This window comes from Balaenoptera ricei, chromosome 5 (genome assembly GCF_028023285.1).
Source record: "Balaenoptera ricei isolate mBalRic1 chromosome 5, mBalRic1.hap2, whole genome shotgun sequence".
NCBI classification, from domain to species: domain Eukaryota; kingdom Metazoa; phylum Chordata; class Mammalia; order Artiodactyla; family Balaenopteridae; genus Balaenoptera; species Balaenoptera ricei.
In genome coordinates, this window is record NC_082643.1 from 139,758,967 (window position 1) to 139,785,878 (window position 26,912).

Here is a 26,912-nt window from a genome sequence, read left to right on the forward strand (position 1 = left end):
TAGAGGGGGTCTCCTGACATCAGAAATAATCTCTCGATGTGTGTAGTTCTCTGTATTTTTCAAAACACTTCCATTACACTGTCACGTCTGATCCTTACGACCGTGCTGTCCAACTCTTTTGCTGACCTGACGGCGCTATCCCCACCTCCAGTGGGGTGGGTACCTGGCGTGGATGGAGCACACGATAAATATCCGCTGAGTGAGTGACTGAGCCAATTAGAAAATGAAGGGGCACCCAGGGCAGTGTCTGGAGCCCGACCGCCTAGGTGGGAATCCCAGCTTGCCACCTGAGCTGTGTGACCTTCAACAAGGCACTTCATCTCTCCGTGTCTCAGTTTCCTCATCTGTGCAATGGGGGTAATAAGAGCAGGTACTTCACAGGGTTGTTATGAGGATTAAAGTAATACTTATACAGAACTCTGAATGGCCACTATGTAAATGCTCATTAAATAAAGTCAGTGGATAAATGAATGAAGAGGAAACCAGCCTTAAGGAAAATTTAGAGATTTGGCCAACATCACACTGCTAGTTAATAGTGTGTTAAAATCCTGACCCAACGCCCTTGTCCTCGAATTATTCTGGCCTTTCAATAGTAATAAGGGTTCACAATTCTGCAGCTTCTCTGGTCTCCCAATGACTCCTGACAGCTAACGGCTCAAACCTGATGACGACCCAAGGCCACCTGCACCTCCTGTACCTGTGAGCTCACATGCCATGATATACCCTGCTGGTTTATCTGCATGTCTGACTCCCTTATTAGACTAGAAACAACTTCTGGGGAGAAGCCATGGAGGGCGGTGTAATGGTTAATAATAAAGGCAGCTGACCAGGGAAGAGACCATGACTGTGGACAAGCAATTAATGCCCCGAAGGCTCAGCTTCACCCTCTATAAAGCAGAAGTGCTAAGGCCTAACTTGTGGGGTTAAAAAAAAAAATTCGATACATGTACTAAAACCCACCTAACAGAATCATGTGATGCCTGGGCCGTGGCGGACACTCCCTGGCGGCTCTCATCCCTGTCAGTGATAACGGAGCCCCCGGAACCCCGTCCACTCTGCCAGACAATGGTGAGCCATTGCTAACGATTTCTAGCGCCCGTCCTAAACACCGAATTCACCGATTCTTACACGGCAAGTCATCGTGAATGCATGAAAACTGCATTTATGAAGGCAGGTACAAAGTCATCACTCCCGGCTCCATCTTCCCCTCTCTAAAAACCAACCAACCCCACACACAGAATGATATTAAAAGGATCGCAGCATGAGGATGACCAAATCAACAACTTGCAACAAAAGCACTGCTCTCAGTGGCTTGGGTAACCACAGGTTCTATAAACAGAGCACAGTCCAAACTCTGTCCACTCATTTCTGATCTAGGATGTTTCCCCGACAAACCTGTATGCAATCCCTTACCACCTTCCACATCATTTGCTCCCCATGCAATAAACCCCATCCAGGCTATAATGCAACTGCCTGAATTCAGCAAAAAACACGGAGCACAATTATTTTTCCCTTTTTTCGTCATTGGATGTCACCAAAGTTAATAAAAATTCCCTACAGAAGCCCTCATAAAATAAAGGAATGCATCATCTAAGAAATAAAATAAGCACAGGTGCTGAGAGAGAGAGGGATGTTATGCAGACAGAGATTTCCTGCGGTTCAGGTCTCACATAACAAAGCTTTTCAGACACGTTACTCCCTCCCCCCACCTGCCCCTCCCCAAGTGGACAACACTCAAATTTTAAGTGAATATAAATACACCCAACTGCATGAGGGAAATAAGATTTGCCAGAAAAATAAGGTGAAAAAAGAAGCACAGTAAACGAATGATGAGGAGGAGGTTTTGGCCCAACCGGCTGCTTGAATGTGTGTCCGAGGAGAAGGGAAGCGCAGGTGAGCTGATGTCAAGAAAGCAAGACCAAAAGACAACCCTCAGAATGGGAGAAAATATTTGCAAATGAAGCAACTGACAAAGAACTAATCTCCAAAATTTACAAGCAGCCCATGCAGCTCAATATCAAAAAAACAAACAACCCAATCCAAAAATGGGCAGAAGACCTAAATAGACATTTCTCCAAAGAAGATATACAGATTGCCAACAAACACATGAAAGAATGCTCAACATCATTAATCATTAGAGAAATGCAAATCAAAACTACAATGAGATATCACCTCACACCAGTCAGAATGGCCATCATCAAAAAATCTACAAACAATAAATGCTGGAGAGGGTGTGGAGAAAAGGGAACTCTCTTGCACTGTTGGTGGGAATGGAAATTGATACAGCCACTATGGAGAACAGTATGGAGGTTCCTTAAAAAACTAAAAATAGAACTACCATACGACCCAGCAATCCCACTACTGGGCATATACCCTGAGAAAACCATAATTCAAAAAGAGTCATGTACCAAACTGTTCATTGCAGCTCTATTTACAATAGCCAGGACATGGAAGCAACCTAAGTGTCCATCAACAGATGAATGGATAAAGAGGATGTGGCACATATATACAATGGAATATTACTCAGCCATAAAAAGAAATGAAATTGAGTTATTTGTAGTGAGGTGGATGGACCTAGAGTCTGTCATACAGAGTGAAGTAAGTCAGAAAGAGAAAAACAAATACCGTATGCTAACACATATATATGGAATCTAAGGAAAAAAAAAAAAAGGTCATGAAGAACTTAGGGGCAAGACGGGAATAAAGACACAGACCTACTAGAGAATGGACTTGAGGATAAGGCGAGGGGGAAGGGTAAGCTGTGACAAAGTGAGAGAGTGGCATGGACATATATACACTACCAAATGTAAAACAGATAGCTAGTGGGAAGCAGCCGCATAGCACAGGGAGATCAGCTCGGTGCTTTGTGACCACCTAGAGGGGTGGGATAGGGAGGGTGGGAGGGAGGGAGACGCAAGAGGGAGGAGATATGGGAATATGTGTATATGTATAGCTGATTCACTTTGTTATAAAGCAGAAACTAACACACCATTGTAGAGCAATTATACTTCAATAAAGATGTTTAAAAAAAAAAAGAAAGCACACGCTTCCTCGGGGCAGAAGCAGGAGCCCCGGGGGAACAATGGTGGGCTCGTCCGTCCACGTGAGGCTAAGGACAAAGCCACCTCTCACCGCCCCATGTGCTGACTCTGAAATCCAATCGGCTGCACACAGGGAGCTCAGCAGTTAGGTGACCTGTCACCTGGTGTAGGGTTACTACCTGGAGGGAGCCTGGTCCACCAGCTACGCTGAACCAGGTTCAGAAAGTGTCGACACGGCTTCCCAGGTGTTCACATCAAACTTCCTCGCGCTCGAGGCTAACTCCCATCTTCCTCTCCTGGGAACCGTCCCCGACAGGCCCACAGCCGCTGAGGAGCTTCTGAGCCTGGTAAGAGCCTGTGCTGAGGCCCGTAGCCTGCGTCTGCGTGGGGGACCCGGCCTCTGCTCTGTCTTACCTTTGCAGTCCCCGCAGCAAGCAGAGGGCCGGAATGAATAGACACGGCCGGGCTGGCTGGCTGAAGAGGAATCCACCCAACACAGCCAGGGCTGAAGCAAATGCAAACACATGCGATAACAGTACCCCTAGAGTCGTGTATCTGCAGATGCGGGGGGAAGCTGAGCGCGCTTCCTCGCCGCTCCTCTGCCCGGTCCAGCCCCTGCCAGGTCTGGAACCTGAAAGCTTGGTCCTCACGCTGGTTCTGTCATTTGCCAGCGGTGGGACCTCGGGGTAACCACGCCACCTCTCTGAGCTTATGTCTACATCTGCCCAGTGGGGTAGATTACGGCACCGCCCTGATCAAGCGGCCAGGAGAATGACACGGGAGGAGAGAAATCACAGCTGGTTGAAGGCTAGGAGGCACAGCGGGGGCAAGAATTCCTTACAGATCCTGATAGTCTCCCGAGCTCTGAGGTACACGAGTTACCCCAATTATTTCAGTCACAGAAAACATAGCAGCCACCTGTCTACACCTCTAACACACAGAGGCTGGCTTCAGAGAGTCTATGTGACTCAACCCAAGTCACTCCCTCACTCAGCAGATCAAGGACACAAACCGAGGTGTCCCCACCCACCGGTCCAGGGCCGCTCACAGCAGCACTGCCAGCTGCATCCACAAACTGCCTCACCCGGAAATACGCGTAGCCAATTCTACAGTTCAGCCAGCTTTGTCTTTCCTTGTATATGCAACAGTCAGAGAATAAAAGCTGGGTTAAAAATCGTGGCCATTCCTCAATCCAGCAAACGGGGAAGGATGCAGATGCAAATGGTGCCATCTCTCCAGCTGGCCCCCCAACCTGGCATTCTCCACCTGGTCAGGTGAGGGAGGAAGGCGGCTAGACAGCCCCAACTCTGCACGCTGCACCCGAAGCTAGAACGTGGGAAATCGAAGGATCAACTTACTTGAAGGCGTCCGCTTCACGCCAGCCGCTGAATCAGCTTTTTTTTGCTGACTGCTCAGAGTCTTGCCTTTTCCCGTAACCCCGTTGGACGCCACGGGGGGCGGCTTTTTACCCTTCAACTGTTGAAATAAACAAATGAGAGAATTAAAACCAAACAGACAAAAACCTTGGGGTTTTTGCAGTAAATTGTTTCCGTCCCTAGTTCTTCAAGTAGAACGTAGCATGGGCAGACAAAAATGCGGGCAGTAGAAAACCAATCTGCTTTCCCAACACTGCACTGCTGTGACTTCCCCAGAGCAGCTAAGAAGGTTCTAGCACCGAGGTTCAAAGCAAACGAGGTACACTAGGATGTCTTCAGCTGGAATGCACCAAAAGTCACCTATTTCGACTGGTGTGTCACCAGGAGCTCACACACGCCGATCAAGACACTGGCCCAGACAGTGGGTATCTGAGAGCATTTGGTTGAGATTACTAAAAGTCTGTGTTTCCAAAGATAAACAGCTTTAATTTTGGTGGAATGCTCTTCGGGGAAGTAGCATGACCATGCACTTAAGAGTTCAGCTTCCAGGGTTTCTATCCTGATGTCCTAATTGGATAAATAACTACCTTTTGATTCACTGACGGGGTCTGAGGAAGGAAGCAAAAGAGGCAAAATATAGAAACAGTATGAACTAAATTTTAACTAACCACAGGTTTTTAAAAAAAATTCAACATACCCCTAACTTCTCTGATGGCTGCAAGCCGACCCGTGTTGCATTTTGCTTAAGTGATGCACGTGTACCTTGGTTGGGTCGTAAGTCCAGCCGAACGGCAAAGGCTGACTCTACACGTCCAAGCCCGAGCTCCTCTGCTGCACCACGTTTCTTACTGTCGTGGGCCTGGGTTTTGGAAGCTTCAAATTCCCGCTCCGTCATAGGAGACGCTGAGCACATCATTAACGCTTTCTGAGCCTCCGTGTGTTCGTTTAAAAATATAAACATACTGATGTCTCCCACACGGTTCCTCAGAAGGTTAACTGACACAGCACACACACCTACAGCACACATACGGTAGGTGTGTAGGGAGTGTGAGCTCTCTCCATTAAATAGTAGGTCCTCCATTCAAACGGCCAAATGAGGACACAAAAGCTAAAGGTAAACGGCTTGCAAATGTGTTTCCTACTTAAAATAAAAATGAACAAAATACAAACATACATGAACCACGTATCGAATGACTGATTCCAAACTAATCTGGGGACAATCCAAATGTACAAGATAGTATATTTTGTCCCATAATTTTTACCCAAGGGAACTCTAATACCAATAAAAAGACAGATAAATACATCGCCAGAGACACATTCACTTAGTGGGTGAAGCACATGACCTACCAGACTTTTTACTAAATACTCAAAAACACTAGAAGCCAACGGCTCCCATGTCTGACCATACATCGGCCTGGGCCCCTCAGTTCAGTGAATGAGAATCTCTAACGGTTGTTTTAAATAAAAAACAAACAAAAATCTTCTCACGTGAGTTTGATGAAAAGAATTGGTTTCGAAGAACTGCTATAACTCTCTGAAATTCTAGAATCTTACTTGGCATTCATCGTTTTCTTAAGATTACTCCAAAAATGGAAGGAAAAGAAAAAAATTAAAAATGTGCCCCTCTGCTTTATGTTTGTAGAATATTCTTCCATGTGGTGCTTAGATCTTTACTCAAAGCATAAAAAAATCTTAGGCTGACATGCATGAAAACACAAAATTATATTTACACTGAAATGTTACCGTTTGCCACAAATACGAGGTGTGTGAGATGGACAATAGTTCAGTATCAAGGTTACTTGACCATTCAATTATAATCCGAAATCCTTATTATCTACTTGGTTTTAGGGAGTACACTTTTAGGGAGTACATTATGGGAAAATACTGTAGGTCTCGGAATAACCTATTTAATGTTTAAAGATTGAAAAGCAATTGCCACATGAAGCCCACCATTCCTCACTTACGTGTTATGGAAACACAGGAAAGGAACTTGCAGCTCAAAAATCTTCTGAAGACTTTTACTGTCCCACTGTCCCTGCCCTCTTTAACATCTTTGCCTTTAATTGCCGTAATTCACAAAATTCACTGGGGAACTTCCCAAGAATGGAAAGAGAGCCAGGCACAGGCAAAGAAATACAGAACGTAAACCATGAACTAGTTAGGTGTACAGTAAGTCCCCTACATACGAATGAGTTCTGTTCCAAGAGCGTGTTCGTAAGTCCAGTCTGTTTGTAAAGTTAGTCTGCGGACGCAACTAACACCATCGGCTATATAGTACTGTACTGTAATAGGTTTATAATACTTGTATAGGTTTATATAATAGGTTAGTAATACCTGTATAGGTTTATAGAATAGGTTTATAATCGCACAAATAACACAAAAAAAAAAAACCACGAAAAATAAAGAAAACATTTTTCATCTTACAGTACAGTACCTTGAAAAGTACAGTAGCCCAGTACAACAGCTGGCGTACAGGGGCATGTTCGCATCTTTGAAAAGTTCACAACTTGAAGGTTCGTATGTAGGGGACTTACTGTATTTAATCTGTTCCTGGGTGGCCAAACGCTGTGTATTTGCAGATTACATTCTAGTTGAGGGAAAAAACTGCGCTTTTACCCTTGATGGGGCTCACTGACCACAAGCTGGTGGCGAGAGCTCTCACTGCAAAGCCCTGAGGGAGGGCCGTGACTTAAGGCGATTCTAGAAGACAGAAGGAGGTGCTGTACCTGTGAGCTGAGCCCGAGAGATGCCCTCCCCAGAGAAGAGGTGTTAGTGACAGACGGGGAGGACGGCGGACCGGAAGAGGCAGGGTGTTTGTAGTGGTTACAGGACAGCTTGTCAGGAGGTGGCCTAGCGGCCTTCCTGTCAGCAGGAGGGTAGCGAGCAAAGATTTTCGGAGACGGCAAGTTATCGTACAGGACCGCGTTATCATAGAGCGCCTCTTCTCCCAGGCCTCGGCCACGGGGAGCGGGAAAGCCACCGTCGGGTCCCCACTGTAACACACACAGCACGTCGTTAGAACCTCGGCCACAGGAAGCAAAGCACATTGAGATGTTATCAGCAAGCACCCCAAAACACGTGCACGTACCCCCAATAAAACACACACACTCAACTAGGTGGACTGATTCAGAAGAACTTTTCTACCTTTGGGGACTTAAGGATTCTTTTTTCCTTAAGTCGTTCCCAGGGCCATTGGTTAACGATAGTTTTTTTTGTTTTGTTTGTTAAAGCAGGCAAAAAAAAAAAAAAAAAATATATATATATATATATATATATATATATATATATATATTTGACACTTCTTTAAAGAACTGGATTTCGGAAGTCCTCCTGACCCAGAAAGCTGAAGCAATGGGATGTGACGAAAGGGATGCTGGACTGGGGTCCGTCCAGAGACCGGGGGCTCTGATTCTACTGAGAAAACATGTTAAGATCCCAGCAAAGCACTTTATCTCTTTTTTTTTTTTTAAATACTGACAGATATTATCTGTATTTTATTACTATTATTATTTTTTTGGCTGCGTTGGGTCTTAGTTGTGGCACACAGGCTCTTCATTGCGGCACGTAGGCTTCTCTCTAGTTGCGGCACACGGGCTCTCTAGTTGTGACATGTGGGCTCAGTAGTTGCAGCACGCGGGCTTAGTTGCCCTGTGGCACGTGGGACCTTAGTTCCCCGACCAGGGATCAAACCCGCATCCCCTGCATTGGAAGGCGGATTCTTAACCACTGGACCACCAGGGAAGTCCCCAAAGCACCTTTTCTTATTTCACAGTAAAAACGACTCACATAATTCCCATAGGAATCTTATGAAGTAGGGGGAAACTGAGGCAGAGAGGTCGCACAGCTGTAAGAGGCAGAGCTGGATTAGGGCTGTGCTCATAACTACACACTGCTTGGGGTCTGAACCTCAGGCTACTCCAGGATAGCATGAGGGGCTCGATGCCAGAACACCTCTGGACCCTTCCAAGCCTGCTATGTGGGCATCGGGGATTTAAGTTCTATGGGCAACTGTCAGCACCACCCCTGTTCCACACTTGGTTATGCCTGAAGAAAGTGCAGTAACCAAAAACACAGGCTGTTAAAAGAAAGAAATCGAATAATCATAGAAAATAGGATGTTTCAAACTATAAATGATAGAATGGCATTACTTTAGAGGAAAACCTTTTTACAAAGGATTAAAATAGCTACAAGCCACTTTAGAACATGGACATTAAAGTATAAATTAAAACCCAAACTTACAACCACAGCCAGATTCTTTTAAGTTTTAAAGGAATTGCTTTCATTTTTTTTAAAAAAGAGAAAATATTAATTCATATACTTATCTGACTCTATTTTTATATCCTTCTTGCAGAGTTCCTTTCTGCCAGGATATAATTACAGCCTTTTGTTATAAAAATAGAAAAGGTTTAAAATTTCACAGTAAGAGTGTTTTTCATTCCTTTGCAATCACTTCAGTGTGTCTATTTTTGTGATGCCGGGGACCCATCTACAACCTAAAAATACTGGTACATGTAGATAAACGTGGATGTGAGTTTCATAATGGCAACCTCGCATATATTTGTCCAGGGTTATTAAAATGGTCTAGACCAGACCATCATTTTCCTAAAATACCGAAGGATTAAGTCACATGGAAGACTTAGAAAACAAACTCCAGAGAACTTCTAGATTAAAAGTGTGTGTGTGCTTGTCAGAAGACCCTTTTTGAGATTCACTTTCATCTAGGCCTCAGGGGGAACGTTGAATGGGTAAGAATTACTGAAGTTGAAACATTGCTAAAATGTCAGGTATTGGCTCAAAAGTATGAACCTTATAAAACTGAGAAGTTCAGGCTCTCGCAAAACAAAGGGCTCGGTCACAGAGCCCAGCAAGAAGAACAACAGTTTAAAGAGAGGCCTGAACGTCAAGGAAGCCCTTAACAAGCAAGTGAGCCACAAACACTGGGCACTGGACGTTCTGTCTTAATCTCCTATGTCGCCCGCCCAGCGATATATACGCAGAAACAACTCCTAAGTGCAGAGCCTTGGAGAAGGGCAGCTTTTCATTTCTAAACCAGCTTAAGCTGTGCGTGACCTAAAGAAAGCTCATTCCTGGGGGTGCCTGAACCTGTGTAGTATTAACGGGAATGAAGGGATGGGGGAACTAGACCAGCGTTTGTGTAGGTCCATGGTTTCTCTAAACCACGTGCATGGGGAGAAACCCCTCTGGGGAAAGGTACACGAGGGGGCCTTCGGGCGGGAAGATTCAGAGACAGGTTTGCGTGTTTTATCTTTCCAAAAAAGCTTGCGCTGAGATCAAGGCTCAGAGTGTCCTACGAGGATGAGGTGGCAGTCAGGTCTACGGTGAGGGCAGGTTCCACCAAGACCAGCAAGCAGAGGCTGAGAGCCGGGCCCCCTTGGAAAGGGCACAGCGGCCAGGACGCAGGGGCACAGAGACCGGACTGGGACCGGCTCCTGTCGGGCCACCGCGGGCTTTCCCCGAGTGTGGGCTTCCACAAGACTCTCTGCAGGGCGGACGGCTACGGCCACAGTGGGCACCAGAGCCCCTCCAGCCCTGCAGACCCCGAGGCGAAGGTGGTGGTGGGACCGCGGAGGGGCAAGGAGGGGACCGACAGGGCCTAACGTGTTCTTGCTGTGGGACAGGACCCATGCCCCAGCCACCCCAGACCACTCCGGACTCAGAGGGGACGCCATCCCATGGGCTTTGCAGCTGGGACGGGATTTCAATGTGGGCCCGCGCCCCGACACCCACGTCCTAACGTGAGCCCCTTTCACGTTAATCTGCGCTTGAACGCACCCTGCCAGGCGGGCTGGCTCCTCCTTCCCGCTCCCCTCCTTCTCCACCAGATGGGGGCCCCAGCTACAAGCGCACCCCACCCGGAGGATGCGGGACCGTGTCTGGAGCTGGCAGTACGGTCGTTACTCTGCGGCGTCTCCTTTCTGATGGTGATTTCTGACGGTGTTTAATGGCACTGACAGGAATGACAAACTGTCTACTGGTGTCCGATTACCTGCGTGTTCGGATGCGGATTAAGATGAACAGGGTGTCAAAAAGGAGAGAGATGGGGTGGAGTTTTCATCTTGCCTCAGAGCGTAAGAAAGCTTTCTCTCGTTTGGACAGAAAGCAGGGGTGTAAGTCACAGAGATCCGCAGACCCCCGCCTTCCCGCACAGCTGACCTCGTTCTGCACGCGGCGCACTCACCGAGCCGCTGATGCAGGGGACGTCGTCGTAGTGCAGCGCCGTCCCGCTGGGGTGTGCGTAGCCGTTGGCGGTGCCCCCTACATACGGGTTAGTGGACAGAACGCGCCTGTTCATGAAACTGAAAGAGAGGAAACGAGTTACAACCCTCCAATTGATCACCAAGGCTTCCAGGAGCTCTGATGGATGTTCGGGCTCTGTCTGAGGCCGCAGGGTACAGAAGTGTTAGCACAGGACCCAGGCAGAGTCGGGTGTTCCTACAGCCATGGGCCAGACTCCTCACCTGCAGGACAGGACACCACCCGCCCGGAGGACTGCGGCCCAGACCCATGATGACCCGGCCGGGCTCCCCGAGCAAGGCCCGCAAACACCCGGCACTCAGCAAATAACCACCATTTGTATTAGCAGCCTGTTTCTGTCACCAAAGCTTTACTGGAACACCTTTCTTTACCTGGACTCTTCGTTGACGAATCGTCTGTGGCTGCTTTTATTTTCACATGCCTCTTTCATGAGCTTGTTAATTCTCAAAGGCAGAGACCATCTGGCCTGCAAAACTGAAGTATCAATATTTGCTCTCTGGCTTTTTTCAGGAAAAGTCCACGGACCTGTTCTGTAAGCGTTTTAGAACGTCTGTCCCACGGCATTTCTTGAGTTCTCAGTGTTCGTTCAGCGTCACTACCCACCTCCCCCTCTGCCCTGCACGGCCCTGAACTTCTGGGAGCCTCTGACAGTGGCCACCTCCGTCCCGCGTGTCACGGCTCTGCTCAAAGCCCCGGTGGCTCCGAGAAAAATCCAGTGCTGCATGGCCTGCGAGGCTCCGAGCGCCGTGTCCGCTGCCTTCACCCCAGGCTCCTGGTAGCTCTCGCTCGCTGGCCAAGGGCACCCCCTCTGCCCACAGCGCTTCTCTGAGACCCCTCCTTCTTTCAGTCTCGGTGGGAACTTCCCGGTCACCACAACCTCCCACCTCTGCGTCCCTGTCCTGTCCCCTGTACTCCTTCCTACCACTAATCACCACCTAACGTGTTGCACAATCGTGTGTCTGCTGTCTGGCTTTCCTCACCGGAACATGAGCTTCAGGAGGACACGGCCTTTGCCAATTCTGTTCATCCAGCACACAAAAGGTGCTTGGCAAGTACGAGCTGCACGAATGAATGAACACGGGAATGAATGAAGGAAGGAATGCATGAATGGTTTGCTCATGATGTTATAAGCGAAAAACCTCAACATCTAGATAACATCTTTCTCCTAACTGGGAAAACTAAAACAGCCTGAAATGAAAAAAATAGTTTTTTTTTTTTTTTTTCCAATTTTGCTTCTTCTTGGGATCTTACATTTCTATGGTAACTAGATGAATAAAAAAGAGAGCAAATGAGAAAAAGTGAGGGCAGTAAGAGGGGAGGTGAGAACTGCCTCTCTGACAAGAGGTCTTGCAACAAAACGACACTGGGATTTCTGGTTTTGAAGAGGGTGAGAGGAAGGGGCTGTGAAGGGTCAGCCCCACCCCCGGCTCAAGCTGCAGTTTCCACTCACCCAGCCCCGGCTGCAGGAAGGCGGCTCAGGTGTCCCTCTGCTGGGACAACACAGCACACACGGCGAGTCCCACCCTGGACACGGTATTCTCTTTAATTTACAAAATAACTCTTCTTGCTTTTTTCTGATACAAAAACGTATATCATTATTCTATACTTAAAATATATTAACATATATTTAGGAAAAGAAAACGTATAGAAAAGAAAGAATACAAGAAAGATTCTCCTTGTTTTTAGATACATATTGGAAGTTTTCTGGTTTAAACATCCCGTTTGAGGGTATTTTGGGGGTGAGGGTTTGGTCATGTGAGAGGCAGGACATGGGATGACCACGCCCTCCCCATGCCTGTGGTCCCAGGACGCTCCACTGCCCGTGGGCACTGATACCCGGATCTGTGCCACATCCTGGCAGACGGACCCCCTGCCCAGGGACTGTCTCCTGCCTGATCTGTGTCTCTGGTTTCTGGCGCCCAGCCTGGCACTCACACTGGGACACAGATGCCAGGAAGGAGCGTGGACCATGAGGGGGCAGAACAGAGGCTCACTCACTTGGAATGGACACCAGCAGGCTGCTTCTGACCCACGGAACGTAAGGGGAGGTCACAGACACACAGGATGTCCTGTCCCAGCTGGAAGAGACCTCGGCCACCAGCTAGGCTGCCCCTCGTCTCACAGAGAGGGACCTGGGCCCCCAGAACAAGTCTCTGGGCCCGAAACAGCGAGTGGATCCAAGACCGAGTAAGAGGCCCCTCACCTTCTGGCCTGGCACTCTTCCTACAATAGGATGTTTAGCCAAATAGGAAAGTGGAAATGAGATAAGAGACCATATGCCACTCGTTAAACCAAAAACATAAGACAGAAAAAAAAAAAAGTATAGGTCAAATATACATGACAGGAATGTCACCATCTTAACGTTTCTTTAAATATTTATTTATTTATTTATTTATCTGGCTGCACCGGGTCTTAGTTGCGGCACATGGGATCTAGTTCCCCGACCAGGGATCGAACCCCGGCGCCCCGCATTGGGAGAGCAGAGTCTTAGCCACTGGACCACCACGGAAGTCCCTACCATCTTAACCACTTTTAAGTGTACAGGTCTGGGGCGCTAAGTACATTCACACTGTTGTACAGCCATCACCACCACCCATCTCCAAAACTTGCCATCTTCCCAAAAAGCTGAAACACTGTCTCCCCCACCGCCAGCGCTGGCACCCAGCACCCAGCACCCCACTTCCTGCCTCTATGGATTTGCCTACTCTGGTACCTCGCCTAAGTGGATCATCCAGTATGTGTCCCCTTGTGTCTGGCTTATTTCACTTAGCGTTAATACCTTCAAGGTTCATTCATGTTTTCAGGAAATATATTTTAGAATAAAACCTCCCAGGGATTCAGATGAGAGGGTGACTCAAGGTGAAAGCTTCCTGTCCGTTTGCCTGCTCCCCTCTCTGTGTCCACACTGATCTACCACTTTTATCACCATCAATGTTGTCACAGCTTTCTTATGGGGCTCCAACCCAGCATGACTTGAAAAGAGTTCCAGAAGAAAATTTCAGAACATTTGCCCTGTATCATATCATCTATATACATCTCATTTAAAAATAGGCCACAGGAAAGTATGTTTCAAATGTTTACTATTATTAGTACTCTTAAATAAACCACTTTTTCTGGGAGACTTTACATGACTATTATTTCTTTTACTGTCCTCTTCCCAAAACACACCATTGACCTTTCTCCCTCAGACATAATCCAATGTACAAAAAATTCCACTAATAACCCTGAGAAGATTCATTAACTGGCTGCCAATTTACATAAAGGCAAAAATTAATTTAACCTCAGATTATTTATCACATTGGCAAGCTACCATATTTTATATTTTGAACGCTGTTTCCTTGTTAAATCTCTTCTCTCAATTTTTACAGAAGGTTTGGCAGAAAACTAATAAATAAAAATAAACTTTATTGCTAAGTGACTTCTCCTATAAAGGTTTTTCTTATAAAGGTTTTAATGGGGTAGCAAAGACTCCTGCAGCCACAAACGCATTACATGCATATTTTTAATAAATCAGTTTTCAGAAATGCAATCTACATTCCTTTTTCGAAAATGTGACCTTCCCACATTTGGTTTAGGTGAATATTCCACACTCATTTGTGTTCTAGGGGAAACATTTTTAGTCAGGGTTTCCCTTTAATGTGGTTATCAGTTTGCTTATTATTGCTGAAGTTACATATGGACTTAGGAGAGGCTTTTTGGAAACTAATAAGGTCCAAAATAGTACGGTTAACAACCATAAGCTCCTTTCTTTTATGTCACTCTAGGTGTGTAGACTTTGCAAAACTGGACTTAAGGATATTACATTTCTTAAAAAGCTACTTTAAATGTGCTTTATTTACTGCACGATTAGGAGTTTCATTGTAATTTACCTACACCTTGCTGATTAGATAGAATGTTATTACGGAAAAAATAACGAGGATGAACAGTCAGCACTTGACTATGTCACCCTGGTTTTCACACAAAAGAACAGTAGTGAGAATAAGTAGTTTGCACTTCAGAAATCCTCCAGCATTACTGGAGATTTCCCGGCTAAGTTGTACAAGATTAATTCATTTTGTCAAGGCTATTTACCTTAATTGGGTGTAACATGGTGGCTTGACTCCTAATATGCGCAAACGTTATCTTCATTTTACTCAGCCCCAGAATGTCCCAAGCAATCATTAAATAAACATTCATTCTACAACCCCATTCAAGATACAAAGGAAGACTGCTCCAATCTCCCATAAACACCACTTGGGTGGAAAAACTAGATGGCGCTGTTCTTATGAAGCAGGCAAATAACAGCGTAAACATTTGAGTTTATCTTCTTCCTACTCAAAGGGCAGGAAGTTGATAGAATGTTTATCATCACCTGCTGATTATGTAACTCCATCACCTGCTCTGTTTTAATCTGCCTCTCCTTGGCCCCAATCCAGACTCTCTAAGGATGAGGGAAACAGAAGTGGGCATCAAGGGATCAGAGCCATGGGAGCTAGACGTTTCAGACATCATGTCGCCTAAACTCTCTGTTTTCTACACAAGGAAGTTGGAACACTAACAGGTTAGGAATGACTTGCCCAGACTTTCCATTTAGTAACTACTGCAGCAGGACCAGAACCCGATTTCCTTCCTCCTGGCCCAGTGTGTCCCCTCGCAATCCCACGGGCACCGCTTTACACCAAGAATCAGCAAACTCCTGACGAGCATGGCCACGTCTGCTGGTTTCAGGACTGTCCTGCTGCTTTTGCCCGGCCACGCGGAGCTGAACGTGGCGACAGAGAGGAGTCGTCACAGTGGGGAACATGTGGTCTGCAAAGCTGAAGATGTTCACCATCTTGCCCTTCACAGAAAAGTATGACCAACCCCCTGCTTTAGACAGTGGACAGCATGAAATAGGAACCAGACACTTCTTAATTTCACAGATCCGTTCCTACAAACCAGCAATCCTCAAGTGTTTTAGTCTTTACATCCTTCGAAGTTACTGAAGACTCCCAAAGAGCTTTGGTTTATGTGGGTGTTGGCGATCAGTGTTGACTGTATTTGAAATTGAAACTCAGAAATGTATTCATTTTTATTCATTTAAAAATAATGGGAATAAATCCACCATATTTAAACATACTTCTATAAAAATGAACTATATTTTCCAAAATAAAAAAAAGTGAGTGAGAAAAGTGGTAGTTATACATGTTTGTAAATCTATTCAATGTTTGGCTTAAGAGAAGACAGCTGGATTCTCACACGTGCTTCAACATTCAACCGGTTGCAACAAGTTGTTTTGGTTGAAGCACATGAAGAAAATCTAGCCTCCCGCAGATATCCAGTTGTAAAAGGGAGGTGTATTTTAATAGCTTTTCCAGGTCATGGTAGATATTCTTTGATGCTACACCAAAACTCAACAAGTGGTAATTTCTTAATGATTAATTGCCATGTAGAATCTCAAACTGTATCAATGAACTTTTAGTCCTCTTTTACATGAAAACCCGTTAGTTTCTCTTGCTCATGGGATGGACCTTTTACCTGTGCATGACTTATGCGTACCTGTCAAATGCACACACTTCACTATACTATATCAAAAAAACCACACTCAATATCACCACCAATCTTATCAGAAAAGTCTGAGTACTGGGAAGCTGTCAGCTCACAGTGGCAGATACAAATCTCCCCAAATTCTCATTTCTGAGTGCAAGCTCAACTCCATTGCAGGCAACAAACACTGCCAACCTCGAGGTGAGAGGCTCACTCGGTTCATTTCTGAAAAAGTGTCTGCAAATACCTACGTCTGAATAACCACAGTTCACCTGTTAATTGTTCTTTCAAGTAAAAGTGAAAAAATGGTGGTGGGATTAGGGAGCAGCTAGTTGAGTTAGCAACTCAGTCTTACAAGAGCATTTCCTCAAGACAACATGACAGTCCAGTCAATGTAAGTGCTTTGTGTGTCCTGCCCACTATGTACATGTTAAAAAGACACGTACTCAAGAGATTTAATAAAAATATCTACTATCTGGCCCTTCACAGAAAAAGTAATAATTGTACTGCTTCATTACAGACATCTTTTTTTTTTTTTTTCCTTCTGGCCGCGCTGCACGGCTTGCGGGATCTTAGTTTCCTGGCCAGGGATCAAACCCGTACCCCGTGCAGTGAAAGCGTGGAGTCTTAACCACCGGACCGCCAGGGAAGTCCCCATCACGGACATCTTAAGTGAACACAGCATTTCCTTTTGCTACAAGCGAGTGGCAGTGGCAATGCAATGGTCACAGCACAGTGCGGAGTGACCACTGATGGTCCTAACACCTGCCAATCTACCCCCCCACACCCTGCTGTTGCTTTTGCACCATCGATGCAAATGTCACTACAGCGAAGAAGAAAAATAATTTCTTAGCATTATTATGAGAATAGTTTTGATCTTTGGGACTGCCTGAAAGGGTCTTGAATACCCCCAGGGGTCTGTGGACCATACTTTGAGAACTGCTGCTATAATTTTCTTTGCCATCATTATGTTAAGGAAATATTCATGGTTTAAAAGAATGTTTTTGTACATAACAGCACTTTTAAAAAAAAAAAATCACATTTAAGTTTTAAAAGTATATGATTGATGGCTTTGAAAACTCAGTCGTCACTACAGCAATATGTCGAATTATTTATGCTTTATAGAACTGTTCCCCTAATACAGGGGTCAGCAAACTACAGCCCATGGGTCAAATCTGGCCCACTGCCTGTGTCTGCAAATAAAGTTTTATTGGCACACAGCCATGTCCATTCATTTACGTATGTGACTGCCGTGGCAGAGCTGAGTAGTTTTAACAGGGAACATTGGGTCCACCAAGCCAAAAATATTACTATCTTGCCTTTCGCAGAAAAAGTTTGCCAACCCCTGTCCTAATAGAAAACACAGATGGTTGAAATGACAAACATTTCAGCAAAATTTGGGTTAATATTATACAAAAAGGAGAGTCTTCAGCTGTTTTTTTTTTCCCTCCCTTGAAGGCTATACACGTACATAAAAGGAAAAGAAAATTAGGGAAAAAATAAAGTTGTTCAATTTCAGTGCCGTTTCGCACGGCAGTGGATCTTACCAGAAGGTCTGCTTGGCCGTCTGAATGACATTCGCCGACATCTCCACGTCTATGTAGTCGTAGTGCAGTGCCCCAGGGTCTGTGGAGGACCCCGTCTCAGCCAGCAAAATCCCAATCCACCTGCCCATGTCTTCAGAAGAAGATGCCTGTTGAGGTGAAGGGGGGAGAAGTGCATTTTACTTAAGTAACAGTAAAGAGCTTTAACATTTTCATTAAAATGTCAAAAAAGAGACAACCTAACAGGAAAGGCGGTGGAACACGAAGCACCTGAGGATGTAGACGACAACAAGGAGGCAGCCACTGCCTGAGCCACGGGATTAACACCGCGTTTACTCCAAGCCTTAATGCGGAAGTTGCACAACGGTTATTCCCAAGGAAATAAAAACCCGAGGTCCTAAGATGCCTCCCAATTATTTTGGGGAAAGGCACTAGGGTGGAAGACATGGAAATTAATGGGATTATTTAAATCTCAGCTAAAAGAAGCTGTTTAGAAAGGCTCCTTAATTTGGCAACAAAATCTGGGGAGCAGGAGCCCCTCCAACCACAGCTGCTTAACCTGGAAACCGCACCAGGCCACGGCCCCTGTAGGTCACCAACTCTGGTGGCCAGTAGCCCTTGCTGTGGTCTCCTAAATGGGCCTGAAATGGCAATTTTATTTCCCTGATTAGATGGTACAGAAAATTAACCTACTTTCACTTTCATATTAGTTGTATTTATATAGGTGTAATGTTTATAATCGTTGGGCTGCTTTGTGCATGTTATTTTTTAAGATGTTTGAAATGCTCCCCGGATGTCATCTGCCTAATTTGCAAGTCTGAAATATATCTTTAAGATTTGGTTCATTAAAATTTTAAGCCGTCCTTCTTATGTGATTTAGAAAATTAATTACATTACATTCATAATGGTATTTCAAATGTCTAAATACTATTGGCTAATCAACTATGTAAGTCATATTTAAAGTTTAGGGGAAACTGAGCTATCAAATGTGTGAGTTAACTGAATGTCAAAGAAAAAATAAATATTTAGCTTTTTGCAAAAATTACAAATTTTTTACATAAAGAAAGATCTGTAAGTTTAGCCTCAAGACTTAAAGAAAACTGGGTTTCATCATTATAACCTTGATGAGTTGAACACTGATCAGAATACAAGCAATCATATATACCCCATGGCAGGCACAAAAAGCTCTCGGGAGGAAGAGCCATTGACGAGGAAGCAGTTGTTTTTTGTGTGCTGACAGAATTGGCTACTGATACTGTACAAGCAACAGTATCATATGCGGCCATGGACAAAGTGAATGGATTCCAGTTACATGCCTTACGGAGAGTAAGAATGTGATCAGTGTTTGCTAAATTGAAATGAATTGATTTGAGTGCTTGGATAATAAAAAAATCACAAATATGTTCTCTTCACTGGTCTTTTGTCCTCTCCCAAACGAAATCTATGTCAAGAATGTATCTACGACTGAATCTATATCCATGTATCTATAACTATTTCATCTAAGCATTTTTAAAAGTATGTTAACATAATATCTAAGATGTGGTTGATACCATTACACTGTTAACTGTTTTCTTCATTGTTTAAGAAATTTCCTCGTAGACTTTTAAAAAATAATAACTCTGTGGTGTTGGACTAAAATTAGAAGTATTAGTTACGATCTTGTGGCTTTTAGTATATAAATAGGTATACATGCAGGTGTATACATGTATATATGCATATACGTGTGTGTAAAATGTATAACACAGAAACATGCCTGAATATATGTATATACAAACATACACATACACACAATTTCCTATGACTACTGAAAAGGCCTAGGCGCAATGACACCCCAGTAGCTCTGAGCACACCTTCTACCCAGATCCTGGTTTCTAAATACCATTATCCACTAGGAGTTGTTCACTAAGAGCTCTTCGGAACATGGCTGATTCCAAGAGGCCTGGGGCAGAGAAAAGTACAAGATGAGCCTGGAACATCTTGTTGCATCATAACATGAGGAAAGAGCTCAAAGAATGAAGGGGACCACGGACTGTGTCCCTTTATTACAGGGACATAGCAAAGGCCACATGGCTCAAAGGGCTTTCTGCTGACCAACTCTGTTCATTTGACCAGGATAAATCATGACAATAAAGGATTATAATCACTGATTAAAACAATAACCTATGAACCCCTGCTGATATACATACATATATATAAATGAATGAATAATTAATTGAGAGAAAGGGAAATCTTCCTTAAAGTAGATACTAACTAATAAGGAATAATGGAAGGAATAATGGAATTAGAAAGTCCCCATTTAGCAGCTGTCATTTTAATAACTCTTGTATCAGGCAAGAGTCATTCATGGACGCTAAGAATTAGTGGGTGAAATTGTGAGTGACAGGATATTGAAGGAGTCTCAAAGAATCTTCCCGCATGAAGCTTATTAAAGACAATCGGGAAACACAGTAACTTTGCAGTGGGGAAGCCGTGCAGACATCCCACCTGCGAGATCAAAGTTAACGTCAACAGTCGTGGGACAAACTGACGGGCGTACCTGCTTAAGTGATGCAGTGACAAACACACCACTGCTTCCACGTGCCCCTACCAAGCATGCCTACCCCAGATTCGAATTTCAAGGAAAAATGGCAGATATGCCCAAACTGAGGGACCGTCTACACAGTAATGGCCTGTACCCGTCCCAAGTATCAATGTCATGAAACCAGACGGAGAAAGCCAAAGAGACTGCAGCTGAATGAAACACACCACCTGGGGTTTCCTTCTGCTGACAAGGGACATTATTGGGATAACTGAGAAAATCTGATTAAAATCTGTAAGTCAGATAATTGTATTGCATGAGTGTGAATTTCCTGATTTTGATAATTATACAGTGGTTTTAGTAAAGAAATACCCTCATTTTGAGCAAATTCACACTGAAGTGTTTAGGGATAAAGGGGCAACACGTCCGTAAAAGGTTCTGAAAAAATTTACACAGAGACAGAGAGAGAGAAAGAGAGAGAGGGAGAGAGAGGGGAAAAGACCATGCAAGAGATATCAAACATGGTAAAATGTTAGTATTGGAGGAATATGGGTGAAGGGTATATGGAATTATTTGTACTAATTTCACAACTTTTCTGTAATTCTGAAATTATCTCAAAAGTTAAGATAAAACGGTCTTAGAAAAAGTACAGAATACAACTTTACTGGTCGGATCACTGCATTTCCTAACTGATTCAGGCAAACTCTTTGCTTATGTTGGAACGCTGAGTGTGGTTACGTGTGTGTGTGTGTGTGTGCATTTGATTCAATAACTGGAATAGGGAAAGGCAATGAAACACAACCACCATTTTTGGGGGACATGAGGCTGCACCTACAGGGCTGGGAGCAAAGACAGGACAGGGTCCTTCTCACCCAGCTCCGCCCTGCCCCTGCCCCTCCCCACGGGGGCTCCCGTCACCACCCGGTGTCCAGGCCAACGTCTCACTTTTCACCCCCGAATCTAGCGTGTGCCAACCCACAGCGTGTGTCTTCCTGTCCTCGCAGCCTCTCTCAGATCTGCTGCCAGAGCTCTCACGTGACACCTGAGCTGTTTGCATCAAGAGTACAGTTTCCTCATTTACGTTTTTGGCTTTTTTTCCTCTCTCATCCACCCTATAGCTTTCAGCCCTCATAAATGCTTACAAAGCACACCGACTCTAGCCCAGTGCTCTGTTTTACAGACAAATAAAGAAGCCGAGAGAGAAAAACAGATTGGGTTGTGATCAAAGTCTGCAACAGAACTAGGACTGGGGCCCAGATACCCTGATTCCAGTCAGGCCTGGCCTCCCTTCTGGGAAGTCAGCCACTAGGGCAGGCTCGGTCCTTCGACCTGTTATCTCAAACCATCCAAACCATCGGGCAAGGAGCTGTGTGTGAGAAAGAACTATGTTCTTAATCTCTTTTTTGTCCCCATCAAAAAAAAGCAGTCTCTGAAACTAACTCCTAACTCCTACCAAGACCTTCCAGGTTGGCTATTGGGGCCCCTCTGATCTTGGTCATAAGCCCGTGCCCTTTCCTTCACTGGTCAGTAACACTGCAGTCATTTAGATTATGCTCTGCATCTGATTAATTTAGAACACATATCAGCAATGCCACCAAACCCAAAATATCCTCATTTCTATCAACTGTATAGCATAAATATACTTACATGTACTCCGGAAATTCTACACTCTGATATTTGTGTATGCACGGATATACATGTGTGTGTCTTTGTATCTTAATCATGATAATGCTAAGTGAAAAAAAAAAAGACAAAGGAAAAAAGGTCTGAATTAATATTGGGTAGAAATAAATTAATAATAGATGATAAACAAAAAATTTTAAATTTCAAAAACGAAAGTTTTAAGTGTGTAGCTAAGAAATTAGTTTTAATTGCCTTTCTCTGCTTTCGTGAATAAGGAGGTCTGAAAAAGCAGCCAAACGATAAAATGCATGCAAAGCCAATGGTTCTTAAAAACCAAAGGTGTTCTTTTTGTTCTTTTGTAATCTGGCTCTCTGGCCACTGTCGATAGGCAACTGGTAGTCAGAAAACACCTGCTCCATCTGTGAAGAAGCCCAGAACATTCCAAAGGACAGCTTGAAGGAAATGCCACCAATTCAGAGGCAGACCACGGTTAGGGGAGAAGTTTTACTGGAAATTTTAAAACAAGTTGTTTTGTGGCCACTCTTAGAAAGCAATCTACTGCCTGGAATTGTGTACTGAACTTCCACACAAACACGAACAGAGAGGGTATCAGACAAGGAGGTGACCTGGCAGGCAGTCTACCGTGGACACCGTGCAGAGAACTGGCTGTGCCGTCCACACGGCTGGGGCCCCTCGGAGAAGAAAAGCAGGACACGTGGGACGGGACAGAACCAAAGCTGCCATCAGCCGGGTGTGAGGAGTTGACGGGGCGTCCAGGCCGGACCCTAGAAGGCAAGCCACCGCGAGCGAATGCCCCGTGGCTCCCACCTCCAACACGGCCACCTCCTGGCCGTTGCGAAGTAGCCGGAACGTCAGGGGGTGTTTGGAGTCCAGCCCCGGGATGACCTCGCAGCCGCGGAGCGGGATGGAGACGATGTGGGTCTTCAGGTCGGCCCTGTCCTTGTGGAGGATGAGCTTATTTTCCTTGACGCGGCACCAGCGCTCCCGCCAGCGGCTGTTGGAGAGCACGTTCAGGTAGCCTGCAACGAGAGCAGGCCGGTCAGCCTCCCCAGGAAGGATGCGCCCCAGGAGGCCGCGAAGACGGAACGAACCCCGCACACAGCACGTCTGCAAGTGCAGGCTCCTGGGAGCAGCGAGAGCCGCCACTGCGAGATGACTGACCTCCATCAGCTCTGGGGGCTGAGACAGGACAGGCCACCCAGGAGCCCGAATGCACCGTGTGACGCGTGCCGAGGACCGTCTACGGGAACCCGGAGCTTGCCCGGGGTACGAGAGGTCACTGAGCCGTCAGTGGTTGGCAGGAGATGGGCTATGAGGACACACTGCCGTCCTCAAATAGCTAAAGGGACCTCACCCAGGAAAGGGTTCGGGTTCATTCCGAGTAGCTGCAAATGACACCACCAGGGCAAAAGTGACAAGACAGGCAGAGTTTGGCTTAACATGAGGAATAAAACTATCTGAAAATGAAAGCTTTCCACAAAACAGGCAGCCGTGGGAGGTGATAAGTTCCCCACCACTGGAAGTATTCCAGCAAATGACGGCAAATCCTCGGGATGAGATTCCTGCCTGGAGGCCAGAGATGCCCTTCCTCAGTGCCCTCTGACTGGAGGACTCTGTCTGACCGCTGAGGTCTAAAGGCCTGAGTCTGATGCATGTGGAATTTCGTCATCCATGCCTCTGAGGCTGCACCACATCCTCAATGCATTACGGATGGAATGTGATGGAATTACAAGAAGAACTGTCCTCATTTTTAAAAAAAGGAAATCGCCTCAAAGACAAGAAACTGATCGTTTTCACTTGTCACAAACATACGGTGCATTTTTCTGGAAATAACAAGGCATGACAAACAGATTTCACAGGGTGGCTGTGACTTCTGGCCAGTCCATAATGCTAGTAAGACGAGGAAGTGAGTGGAACAGCTTATAGAGTCCAGGTCAACAAGGAAGAAGGGAAACAAGGACTCCTTAAGTCATTCAGCTGCTCTTTCGATTCATACACACACACACACACACACACACACACACACACACACACGTGCGCACACACGTGCAGCTCAAAAAATAAATAATAAATAAAATCCTTTCTGATCCTGATTTTTTAAAATGTCTTTCCAAAAGGGATTTGGACGATGCCTTTTGCTTCTTTTCTGTTCTACACCTTACACACTTTATTAGCAATGGATAAATGCTATAAAGGCAAAAACCAAACGAAAACAAAACCCCAAATAGGGGTGTTAGAAGGCCCAGAATGATGCCTTCTCTTTTACGTACAGACATTACTATACATAATAGCTCAATGAATTCACTAGGAAAATGCTTATAATACTTAAATGTACGTTCAGCTGAATGTAAATCAGTTCTGCCAATATAATCCTAAAGGGTACCTGGGACTAAAACTTCAGTTTGGGACACACGTTGCCATACTTGTAAAATTACAGAGAAAATGGAGAAGCAAGCCTATCAGCTCAAGTGCCTGGGACCTGAAGCTCCTTGTATTTTGCACAATTAGAAGGGATTGGAGGGAGGCGAAGACAGGCTGGAGAAGCAGAGTCCAGAAAGAAACGGAGGAAGCTCACACCCTGATCTTCTTCCTTCCTGTTCACGGCTACCCAGCGAAGACCGACCTGAAGCTCTTTTGACAGTCAAAGATGGAAGAGAAAGAGCTGCTATTTTCATTCTGGGAAATACTATTTGTAAATGACATAGTTCTGATACAACTTATTCTTTTTTTTTAAGCTCTACTTAAAACATATAGTCAAATATAATAGCTGAACATCTGAGCAACAGCTATTAGAACTATTTAATATCTCCGTCTATAAGTCATTAATCACGCTGAAGCCCCACATCTTTGGATTTTTATGAAATAGCTGGCAACTGGATCCATCGTAAGTATGTTCCGAGCATGAATGGACACACGTGGCCTATGGACAGTAGGATGGCATATGATTAAGAAGAAATAAATGGAAGCATGGGATGGCTTTCAACTAACTTAGTCTTCTTGGGCACACAAGGTCGACAGGCGAGTGAACAGTTTGTAGAAGGAAGCACTCAGGCCCAGGGCACTGATGGATGTGACCACTGGGGCTGGCAGAGTGGAGGCTTACATGTGCTCTGGGGCGGGTCCTCACCTGGGCCTTAAGGGGTGGGGGGATCCCTTCAGGCCTGGAGAAGCGGGGAGCGCGGTGAACTAAGACCTGAGACGTCTAGCGACCTGGTCACGGAAAACCTCGGCAGCTACTTGTAGGGGCCTGTCCTTGTTGCAGAAGACGGCGGGGGTCACAATGGGGAAGGAGATGCCAAAATGTTTATTGAGGAATTTAAGCACATCTGCCTTCTCAGGAACAGTGAGGGGATTCCTCTCAACTTCCACAGGACTTCTGGATCTTAGAATTCACCACGTGGGTGCACCTGTCCCCAGCGCAGGGGGGCCGCAGTTTCTGAGTATGGCTCGGCCAGCCACACGAATGACGCATCTCCTGAAGAGGGGAAGGCGCTCATCAGGTTTTCTTCCCTGACCGGCTCACCAAATGCTATGGGTTTCTTGACATGTGAGTCACAAAAGGAATGATTACATTGGACAGATCCACACTTTAGTTAGAGCATGACTTCAAAGGAAATTACCATATTTTAACGCCTTCCTCATAATGAGTTACAGTTGCCCAAAAGGGAAAAGCAAAACGAGAATCACGGTGGGTAACAGGCCTGTTTCTGTAAACAGCAAACGCCACGGAAACAAGCCCACATCTGGCATTTGGCCCCCCCTGGCAGGCTCACCGCCTTCTCCAAAGAGGTGGCCGAAATTCCTACTTTCTGGGTAGGGACCCCGGATGAGAGAGGGACCACGCACGGACATGGCAGGTGGCTCACCGAAGTACCCTGGAGTCAGAGGGCAGGTTCCATGTCCCCTAATATTCTTTCTCCCCGCCACGACACAGCTAGGCTGTGATGGAATCCCTGCCGACACAGGATCCCATCAGCCCGGAGACGATCAGCCTGAGCAGACACCCACCACCAGGTGGTGCCAAAGAGCAGTCGGGCCCCTTCGCAGGCTCGCCCAGGTCAGGTCAGCGCCCTGCTAATAAGGCGATTCCAGTATCATCTGATTTTGTGTTTGCCTGTTCCCACCTATCACGTTATGGTGAGATGTTACGGTATCGTAACCATCTGGGAATCTCGGTTTGATGTTCTGAGGTTATCTTTGCTCCGAATTGTAAAGAAAGAACTCCAAGGCCTCTTGCAAAAGCTTGGTGACAAGTGCATGTGAAGTTTCATGAGGACGGCCTGAGGCTGACCAAACACACACAACCACAGGAGGAGGGGACAGATGTGAACGCCCCCGCGGTCAGCTGCGCGGGGACCTGGCGCCTCTGGTCCAGCAGCTGCAGACGAGCAGGCAGGGCTGCCTGACCGAAGGGGGGCCCGCGTCCCCTGACTTCTTCTCTAGCACGGGAAGGGCAGCGTCTCCTGTGCTCTGGTCACACTTTTGTGAGGACTTTCACCGAATTGCTCGTCTCATCTTAGCCAGCCTCAGACTGTGATCGGCTGAGAGGAAAGGGGCTGCCGAGAGCTGATCCCCGCTCCGTGACGCCGAAACCCTCCCTTCCACCAGAGGCACGCGCCCTCCAGCGGGCACCCAAAGAACCCGAGACACCTTTGACGTGGTGACTGACGTCAAGAACGCGTCCCTCCTCCTTGATCAAATGTCACCTGACCTTTTGTCGGGTGGATTACGATAGAAAGTGAGAGGCATGTAACTTTCCTGCACATCCACCAAAAATCCTACTGCTGAAAACTTCACAAAGTCACAGACCATTAGAGCCAGAAGTGGCCCCAGAAATAACCAGAAGGTCCTTCCAACTAGCCCAGGTTACCCTGCCTCGGGAAGCCCTCCATCCTAGCACCTGGGGACCACTCCTTTCACTCAGCTTCTGTATTTCTATTATCGATATTATCAATGCCACTCCTCTGGCATTGCCCTCATGTCGGCTTGACTATGTCTGGTACACTCA

General features: G+C 45.9%; 1 protein-coding gene across 2 annotated transcripts in view; it reads right to left on the reverse strand.

The window, feature by feature from the left end:
• AFAP1 (actin filament associated protein 1) overlaps positions 1-26,912 on the reverse strand; it is a 150,858-nt gene that overhangs the window by 9,443 nt on the left and 114,503 nt on the right. Inside the window, exons 10-14 of one of the 2 annotated variants that reach the window (XM_059923658.1) lie at positions 22,712-22,923; positions 17,746-17,891; positions 10,617-10,734; positions 7,144-7,410; positions 4,400-4,517 (exon numbers count right to left, since the gene is read on the reverse strand). In XM_059923658.1, coding sequence (XP_059779641.1) covers positions 4,400-4,517; positions 7,144-7,410; positions 10,617-10,734; positions 17,746-17,891; positions 22,712-22,923 — 861 coding nt within the window. The remainder of the gene's footprint in view (positions 1-4,399; positions 4,518-7,143; positions 7,411-10,616; positions 10,735-17,745; positions 17,892-22,711; positions 22,924-26,912) is intronic. The other variant, XM_059923657.1, reaches the window with a different exon arrangement.